The sequence below is a fragment of the Cervus canadensis genome, chromosome 1 (assembly GCF_019320065.1).
Source record: "Cervus canadensis isolate Bull #8, Minnesota chromosome 1, ASM1932006v1, whole genome shotgun sequence".
NCBI classification, from domain to species: domain Eukaryota; kingdom Metazoa; phylum Chordata; class Mammalia; order Artiodactyla; family Cervidae; genus Cervus; species Cervus canadensis.
In genome coordinates, this window is record NC_057386.1 from 12,003,499 (window position 1) to 12,012,307 (window position 8,809).

Below are 8,809 nucleotides of genomic sequence, written 5' to 3' on the forward strand. Positions count from 1 at the left end.
GTCTCGCGGGACTAGCCCAGGAGCGCGCTCCCGGCCAGCCACGCCCCCTTCGAGGCGGGGCCTGGCGATCCTGCTCAAATACTCTTCTGTGCCTTGTGTGCAGGACGTTTCAAAGGCCACGTGTCCAGGGCGCCGGTGCGGATCAGAGGTCCCATGGATAACGGAGAAGACTCTCACGGTAGTTCTGATGCCGCCTGTCAGACTCTGCATGCACTGCCTCCATAACTGGAGCGGGCCTCAGCCCTGCCAGGAACATTGGCCTGGCTCACAGAAAACCCATATACTCCCAGAGGTGAAGGGCTTATCCAGGATTCAAAACTTAGGTCTGTCTGTCACTTCCAACATCCTTCCTGTAGTGTAATCTGTCTTCACCCAACATCCCGAGACCTCACAAGGACTCAGGCGGTCCCTGGAACGCGTCTAGCTCAGAGTGGGTGAGGGGTAAACATCTGTTGAATGAACAGTTTATGTAGAAATTGTACCTTTCCTTTCCTGTTTCATCGGCATCTGCCTGGAACTCAGGTCACCGGTCCATGTCTACTCCTGAACTTTCTGTAAGTTCTCACGACTCTTAAAAATTCCCAGAGGAAAAAAAAAAATTCCCAGAGAAAAAGGTGACAAAAGGCAGACAGGAAATTGAAGGGATCCAATTTCTACTTTGACATTCTGGATTTACCTTCTCAAGTGTAAAGCCAGGAAGGGGGACCTACCCTGCCAGGCAGGTCAGAGGGATCAGGTGCGCTGAAAGAAGGATGAGTGACAGAGGGGTTGCCTGTCCTCAGGGGGATTCAGTGCCACTGAATGAATGATGGAGGCCAACCCAGGAGGCCCCCAAAGCCAGGAGACATCAAGGTGTCAGCAGCTCTCTCTCCCAGACTCTAATTCCCTCAGAATCCCACAGGACCTTGTCACCTACTTTGCAGGGTTGCATGTGGTTGTCTTATCATCCTGTCTGTGTTCTTTAATGGCAAGGCGTGTCCCCCTGCACCGGGTGTAGCCTGAGTCTCACAGATTATAGGGCCTTAATATACTCAGGGAGAGACTTCTAAAGCCCTCAACTCTTCTTTTTTTATTTTTATTTTTTATTCTTTTTTAAATTTTTCCTTATTTTTGATTGTGCTGGGCCTTCATTGCTACGTGGGTTTTTCTCTAGTTGCGGCAAGTGAGGGCTTCTTATTGCAGTGGCTTCTCATTGCACAGCACAGGCTCTAGATGTGTGGGCTCTGTAGTTGTGACTCTTGGGCTCTAAAGTACCGCCTCAGTAGTTGTGGCACACAGGCTAAGTTGCCCACAGTATGTGGAATCTTCCCGGACCAGGGACTAAACCCACGTCCCCTGCTTTGGCAGGCGGATTCTTAACCCACTGGACCACCAGGGAAATCCCACTCTCAACTCTTAATGTACTAGACCACAAAGACTTGCCCCTGAGGCCAAGAAAGAGGTCTTCTTGGACCTCTCACATCCTCACCACCAGCTGTAAGCTCTTCTTCTGTCCTGCTCTGCTTAGGTCTGCTCATACTTGCAGGGATTTCTCCAGGTGTCACTTCCTGCAGGATACCAAACACCTCATATCGTTCTCCCCACATCACACCCCTTCTTGGGCCTGTGTGGCTCTGCCACAATTCCCCACCTCTGGCCTTTGGTGGTTGGAATCAAGGTTCACAGACCTGCTGGCTGAAACCCAGTGTGTTCTTCACAGGGTAACACAAAGCTTGTTGCAAAGCTCATCTGGATCCCTGTGCTTCCTCCGAGACTGTGACAGGTGATTCCTTATTTTGGAACCACCTTCTGGCTTTCTCCAAACCCCAGACCAGGGCACGTGTGGGAGCAGCAAGACCCCCTCATCTTATTGGTAGACACCTGACACACAGGAGGCGCTCCAACAGTGAGACTGACCTTGACTTGAAGGGCACAGTCAAGGAAAGGCTTTGGTCCTGGGCAGATGTGTGGCCTGTGTGACCATCTCTTCCAGGATATGTTTTCCCCAGAGTGATGGTGCCAGGGTCTCCCTGCACTGCCAAGTACTCTGCCAGGCAAGGCCCATAGCTCACTCATGCTTCTACCCACCAGCATGGGGTTCCAGGGGCTCATGCCCTAGGGGGGCCCTGCAGGAACTCCAGGCTTCATGAGGGCCTTGGGCACTTGGTACGTAGTGAGTGACTGGGACTCTGGAGACCACCCTGACAGGGACAAGGGAATGTGGTCTTGCCCTTGTGTGTGTGCATGCTCAGTTGTGTCAGACTCTTTGTGACCCCATGGTCTGTAGCCCACCAGGCTCCTCTGTCTGTGGCATTTTCCAAGCAAGAATGCTGGAGTGGGTTGCCATTTCCTCCTCCAGGGGATCTTCCCAACCCAGGGATTGAACCTGAGTCTCCTGTGTCTCCATCATTGGCAGGTGGATTCTTTACAACTGAGCCACTGGGGAAGCCCTAACTGCTGTAGTCTTGCCCCTTAACTGCTGTTTTTTCTGTCTCCCGTAGATTTGGAAGGCCATGTCCTTGTCCCCAGAGTGTTCCCTTCACCCATCACATTTGCACAGGGCTTTGGTTCTAAGTGGGCCCAGAGGAAGGAAATGAACCAGAGTTGAGACCTTGTAATGCAGTTCCTGGAAAACCTCTGCCCAGGGGCTCTCTGGTCCCCTCCCATCGCTTCACCTGAATGCCCCCTCCACCAACACCCTACAGATGCCCAATCTTGGTCCTCTGACATACTCACTCAGGTGTGTGTGAGTGTGAACCTCTGGAGGCAAGGGGCCTTGTCTTCATGCTCAGTAATTTGTTCATCAAACAAATGTGAAAAAAAAAAAAAACGAAAAAAAAAGAAGAAAAACAAAAAACAAAAAAAACCAAACAAATGTGAGCCCTCTTGGCCCCAGAAAAGGTTCTGACCCTCAGCAGCTCCTCTGATCTTGTGGGCTTCTGATGATGGATAATTTTAAGTCAAACTGACTGGGCCATGGGGTGACCAGATACTATTTCTGCGAGGGTGTTTTTGTATGAAAGTAACATGTACAGCAGTAGACCAAATTAACATTTTATTTTTTCCTTTTTTATCCTTCAAATTAATATTTTAATCAATAAAACAGATTGTCCTCCTTATGTGGGTGAGCATCACTGAAGCAGTTGAAGGCCTGAATAGAAGACTGACTCTGCAGAGTAAGACAGAATTATCCATCAGCCTACTTCAGACCTCACCTGCCTACCTCAGTTCTTCCTGCCTGATGGCCTTCAAATCAAAATACTGGTTCTCTGTGGGTCTCCAGCCTGCCTGCTTGACTCCATAATTGTGAGCCAATTTCTCATGATAAATCATGATATGAGCTTTGCAACATATATAAAACATGATAAATCCTGTTTATATATATGTGTGTGTGTGTGTGTGTGTGTGTGTATATATATGTATGTCAGCCATCTCCTACTGGTTATTCCTCTGAAGAACTCTAACACATCTTCCTAGGGGGCTTCTTCCTTACCTGCCCTTGGCCTTGCCTGGGTGAGCTGGGGAGACATCTATCCCCACCAAACCAAGAGGCGCAGAGTACTGAGGCTGGTACCCCTCACCCCCACAGCAGGGCCTGCCAAGACCAGCTCTGGTGCCAGTTTCCTGTCATGCCTCTAGTGACTTTCCCCAGAAGCCCCCTCACACCCTGCTCACTGGGAGACTCAGCCCCACCAGCCAGGCTGGCTGACTTGGATTGTAGGGCTCTGCGCATGTGGGTGGCCAGCCTTCAGTGTTATACCAGACAGCGATGACCCTCCAGCACAGGTGGGAGCCTCCCCTCCCCACGTGGGGACAAAGTTACAAGTCCAGGCATTGGGGATGGAAACCAATTTATTTAATCTAAAAAGTTAAGAGACAGAGCTGACAGCGTCTGTGGGTCAGGCCAGGAAAGGGAGATGATGGCCTGAGTGTTGGGGCCTCAGGAGTCCAACCACCTGAGGAGCCTTTTTCTCAAATGTCGTGCTGGCCAAGAACCATGGGCCCTTCTGTGGGATGTCGGGGACCCTCTGGTTCTTCCCACACTGAGGAAAGAGTTGTGAGTGGGAAAAGGGCAGACGTTCTCCTTGGGTGGGCCTTCATGGTGGGGGTGGGGGGTGGAGTGGGGCCTTGACCTTTGTACTCAAGGGGAAGCCAGCTAATGCTGGCGGGGGAGGGTAAAGCCCCCTCAAGCCTCCTGAGCTTTGGAGGAAGGTGGTCCTGACGTGGTTTGGGGATAGAGGAATCGGGAGGCTGAGGTCAGAGAATCCTTGTTTTGGACCAGGACACACTTGGGGGACCGTGGAGGTTCCCACTGGGAGGTGATGTGCCCCATCCCGGCTATGACTTGCTGATCCGAGTGGACCAAGCCATGGACAGTGTGGATCAACATGAGGACACCCTGTGCAGCCTGGGGCTAGATACTCTCAGCGCAAGAGCTGCAAGCCCAGGAGGAGAAGGCGGAGAGTGGTCCGCAGGCAGGCTGGACCTCTCAGTCCTTCTTGCCTGCTGGGGCCATACTGCGGGGCAGCAGCTTGGAGTGGCCAGAAGGGGCCAGCGAGGCACCGGGAGGGGAGTCCAGTTTCACCTTGTCCAGGATGGTTTTCTTGATGGCAGCTGGTGAGACCTTCTCCTGGTCGGCCATGGACTGCAGCTCTCTGGGGAGACAGTGAGGAGGGCTGCGTCCAGGGCCCCGCCTCCTTCTAAGCTCAGGAGCCCAAGAGGGAAGTGAGAGGAAGCCCATGGCTTCCAGCAGGGAGCTGCTGCGCTGTCACTCCTACCTCAGGGCCTTTGTCCCTGCAATGCCCTCTGCCAGTGACCCCTCCCCTACACTGCCATCCAGCTGCCACTCACCGCATTCAGGTCAGCTCAGGGTCACCAGATCTACCAGCAGCACCTGAGACACAGAGCCCTCTCGGCCCTGACCACGGGACACAGGCATCATCTGCCTCCCTTGCAGGCTGGCACCCAGAGGGCAGTGCTGTGTTGTAGCCTCACTATCAGACAGTGGTAGAGAAGCCCGGGCACTTGGACTGGACAGCAGGTGGGGTGCTGAGAAACAGGCCTGTCCATCCTGCAGACCTGAACTTGCAACAGGGACTCTGAGCCAAGATGCCACACCGTGTCTGTCCCCTGCTCTTTCAGCTTTCACTGACTGCTGTCGTTGTGCCAGTACCTCCTGCGCATCTCTCTCTCTCTCCCCACAAGGCCAAGAGGAAGGTGGTATTGTCAGCCCCACAGAGATTTCCTCCTGGCCTGCCTCCCTGGTTTGGATGACCACCCCAGTCAAAAGGCCACAAGTGATGAAACAACATGAGGAGCAGAGCCTGGGCCCGGGAGGCAGCGCCTCCTCACAGGATGATGGGGGATGGTGAGGGATGCTGTACACTGCAACCCCAGGGCTCCCTGTGCCCTGCCCACTGCCAAGCCAAAGCTCAATAATCATCTGCTGAGCCAGTGACAGAGTGGGTGGGCAGTGGCTGAGGCCCACCGTGTGCGGGTGCAGGAGGCCTCCACGGCATTGATGAGCAGAGAGCGAAAGCCCCCGCTCTCCAGCACATGCAAGGCATGGATGGTGGCCCCGCCTGGTGAGCAGACGTTGTCCTTGAGTTGGCCTGGGTGCTGTTCAGAGTCCAGTAGCATCTTGGCAGCCCCCTAAAGCCAGAGAGAGGGGCTGAAGGTTGTGAGGGTACTGCCCCCCCCATCCCAGCCACCCCCACTGACTCTCCACCCATCCACCCCAATGCACCAGTCTTGGTCCTGGCAAGGAGTGGCCCCCACCAGAGGGTCAGAAAAAACACTAACCAGCAGAGCCTGGGCCCCAAGGCGGACTGCCAGGCGTCTTGGAAGTCCCATCTTCACACCTCCATCAGCCAATGCGTCCAGGGCTGTGAATGCCTACAGGGAGAAAGCACTTAAGCTGCTGTCCCAGGCCCATTCTCATTTTCCTCCGGGCAGTGCTTAGGACAGCAACCCCAGGGAACCTCATGGCTCTCCGTGCCCTACCCACTGCCCGGCCAGAGCTCTATAAACATCTGCTGTGCGAATGACTGAGTTGGTGGGCAGTGGTTGAGAACCACTGTGTGCAGTGCGTCTGCAGTAGCTCTGCCCGCAGAAGCCCAGAGCAAGGAGGAGGGTAGAAGATGGGGAGACATGCCCTGAGGTCCTGGGAACTGCCTACTTGCCCCTGCCCCTCCCCAGTTCTCACATAGGCTGGGCCACTGCCGCTGAGCCCTGTGACAGCATCAATCAGGTCCTCCTCCACCTCCGTGCAGAAGCCCACGCTGCTCATGAGCTGCTCCAGGAGCCTGCCGTCCTCCACCTGAGCGTGGGTGCCTGTTGCATACACCGTGGCCCCTTCCCGCACCACGACCGGCGTGTTGGTCATGCAGCGGATGACTTTGGGAGCTGGCTGGAATGCCGTCAGCTTCTGGAGGAGAAACCAGCTGTGTGTCCATCCCGGCCCCTTGCCCTGTGGGCTGTGCCGGATGTGGGTGTGAACGTGCTCACCCAACTCAGCCAACCGAACACTTCCTGAGTTCTACAGGCTGCACCAACACAACACACCCACTTTACAGGTGGGGGACCCCAGGTGTGAAGCAGGCCAGGACTCCTGAGCCCTCTGCAGTGCACGCGTCTGCCCCATCTACAGACCCTCGGGCCAGTTTCAAGCTGTAGTGCTCACCTTCTCGATGGAGCTGATGGTGACGCCGGCTGCGCAGGACACCACGATGTGCCGAGCCTCAATGTCAGCAGAAATCTCATCCAGGATGAAGGGGATGATGTGTGGCTTCACGGCCAGGAAGAGTACGTCACTGTGCTGCACGGTCTCCTTGTTGTGGGGCGTGAGGTTCACCCCCATCTTCTGCAGGGAGCACCCAGGCAGGCTCAGCCTGTGATTCGTGGCTGGCTGGCCCCCGCAGTGTCCCCCCACAGGCCAAAAGCCCCTCATGTAGCCCCTCATCATAGAGGATTCTGGGAATGTCAGCATGGAAGGGCTAGCGGCTCAGGGCATGGGGCACTGGCATCCTCTAACTGCCACTCCCACCCCAAAGTGGAGGAAGCATTCTGCTCTGAAAGGTAACTCTTTTGTGGGTGGAAAAGGAAAAGTGCCCACAGTCCAGGCCCACCCCACCTGGGTCTGCAGCCCCTAGACCCCTGCCCCGTGCCCTCCAGGTACGAGTAGTGCTATAGGTAGCGATCTTAAGCTGGGAGTCTGCCAGCACCCTTGGAGCCCTCACTCAGCTATGGCAAACTGAAGCTGCGTTCAGCCCTTGGATGTCTGTCCTGGCCCCCACACTGTGACCCCTTGTGGGGGCTCCACTCTGGGAACCGCATTCTTGACCAGCAACCTTTTCCCACCAGCTGCACATGTGCCCATCAGGCAGGTCCCAAGAGCCGAGGGAGGGAAGCCATCTGCAGTCCGAGAGGCAGAGTCTTTAAGATACTCTTCCCCAGGGACCCTCTTCTCACTGGTGTGGGGAACTGCGGCACAGTGCCGCCCACTGGGGCCCCTACTCCTAGTCTTCCAGGGTCATGGCTGTCACATACTGGCTTCCAGAAATACTGACCAACCTCCAGAGGGACAGCCGCCCAGTCACCCTCCAACCCTGCACCTACCCTGAGGGCAGAAACAGTGGCAAGGTCCATGTCTGGGGAACTGGCCATTATCTTGTGGGCAGCCACAACACCTGCAGGAGACAACAGTCCCTTCCTCAAGGCCAGGCCTGGCATCCCTCCCCCACATTCCCAGGAAAAACAGAAATCCCCCCACCCCAGGGTAAAACAGCAACCACAGCCTTACTCCAAACTTCCCAAGGCTACCGTTTCCCACGGCTCAAATGAGGCTTGTTATCCCGACTCCCTCTTCTCCTCGCAGCCTGGGGAAGGGTAACCGGCCCACCCTCTTACACTTGTCCTTTACTGGTCATAGAGCCTACCTGCTGCTGTGAAGCCCTTGGCCAGGGCAAAGGCCAACTGGCCAGCCCCGATGAAGCCCACGCTCATGGTGTCTGGAGGTCTGCGCCCACCGCCCTCTCAGTTGGCACCGGCTCTGCAAGAACAACGAGGGACGATGGGGCAGAATCCAGCCCAAGAAGTTAGGCAGACAGTGTCAGCTCTGGCCACTCCACCGCCAACCGGAGTACCCCCGCCCCCGCCCTATTTCAGCCGGTCTAACTCTCCCCTACTCCGGTGCCCCGCCCACCGCGGCTTCCCGATCGGTTCCCGAGGGTCCCAGACACGGGGAGCTGGGACAGGCGCGCCCGCCTCCGGAAGAGGTCGGCAGCTCCGGAAGAGGGGAGACGAATCATCTGCGCCCCGACGCCCCCACGCCCGAATCCCCTCCCCACGCCCACACCTCCCCAGGTCCGAACCCCCTCCACGCCGAAGGCGAGGGCGCGGAGCCACATTTCCTTCCCGCGGCAGCACCGCCCGCTCAAGCCGGACTTCAGCCTGGCCCCCCGATAACCCAGTTACCCTGTACGTGTCGCCCCCAGTCTGCAGCGCCGCGCCCGCCACGCGGCACCCACTCCGGGGGCCCCACCCCCGCCGCCCCAGCCAATCCGCGGCGCGGCCGCCCTGGAGCCGGCCAATCCAGGGGCGCGGGAGGCGCCGGGGCCGTTGCATCATCCGCTCGCCCCGGCCCCCCGCCCCCGCCCCCAGGCCCAGTCGCCCCCGGGCTTCAGAACCCGCACCCAGCTACCCTCAGCCCGGGCTGTAGACCCTTACCCACCCGAACCCGGACCGCTCTTGGGGACCGAGCGCGGCGGGGGAGGGGCGGCAGGAGCCGGGTTCTCAAAGAGCCTGTAGCTTGAACACGGACGCGGCTCTC

At 56.9% G+C, this 8,809-nt stretch overlaps 1 protein-coding gene and 1 long non-coding RNA gene across 5 annotated transcripts; one reads left to right on the forward strand and one right to left on the reverse strand.

Moving 5' to 3' along the window:
- The first annotated feature begins 41 nt into the window (after nucleotides 1–41).
- LOC122442678 lies at nucleotides 42–3,359 on the forward strand. Its single transcript, XR_006269704.1, has 2 exons — nucleotides 42–178; nucleotides 3,086–3,359. It is a non-coding gene; the product is annotated as an uncharacterized LOC122442678 (long non-coding RNA).
- A 454-nt stretch (nucleotides 3,360–3,813) lies between these two features.
- On the reverse strand, nucleotides 3,814–8,569 carry PYCR1 (pyrroline-5-carboxylate reductase 1). Of its 4 annotated transcripts, none has more exons than XM_043463673.1 (8): nucleotides 8,455–8,569; nucleotides 7,917–8,029; nucleotides 7,597–7,667; nucleotides 6,662–6,841; nucleotides 6,185–6,403; nucleotides 5,782–5,874; nucleotides 5,468–5,631; nucleotides 3,814–4,634 (listed from the first exon to the last, which is right to left on the reverse strand). In XM_043463673.1, the coding sequence occupies exons 2-8, from the start codon at nucleotides 7,981–7,983 to the stop codon at nucleotides 4,469–4,471; spliced, it is 960 nt and encodes a 319-aa protein (XP_043319608.1). In that variant the 5' UTR covers nucleotides 7,984–8,029; nucleotides 8,455–8,569; the 3' UTR covers nucleotides 3,814–4,468. The 4 variants fall into 4 exon arrangements, with proteins under 4 accessions (XP_043319608.1, XP_043319580.1, XP_043319589.1 ...); XM_043463645.1 differs by having other exon boundaries at nucleotides 6,185–6,406; nucleotides 8,455–8,566; XM_043463654.1 differs by having other exon boundaries at nucleotides 6,185–6,406; nucleotides 8,352–8,472.
- Nucleotides 8,570–8,809: the final 240 nt, after the last annotated feature.

Coding starts and splice junctions, on each gene's coding strand:
- PYCR1 (XM_043463645.1), bottom strand. CDS start 7,983: ATGAGCGTGGGCTTCATCGGGGCTGGCCAGTTGGCCTTTGCCCTGGCC. Junction 6,842..7,596: donor CCACTGTTTCTGCCCTCAGG/GTAGGTGCAGGG, acceptor TGCTCCCTGCAG/AAGATGGGGGTGAACCTCAC. Junction 4,635..5,467: donor GCCTCCTGCACCCGCACACG/GTGGGCCTCAGC, acceptor CTGTCTCCCCAG/AGAGCTGCAGTCCATGGCCG.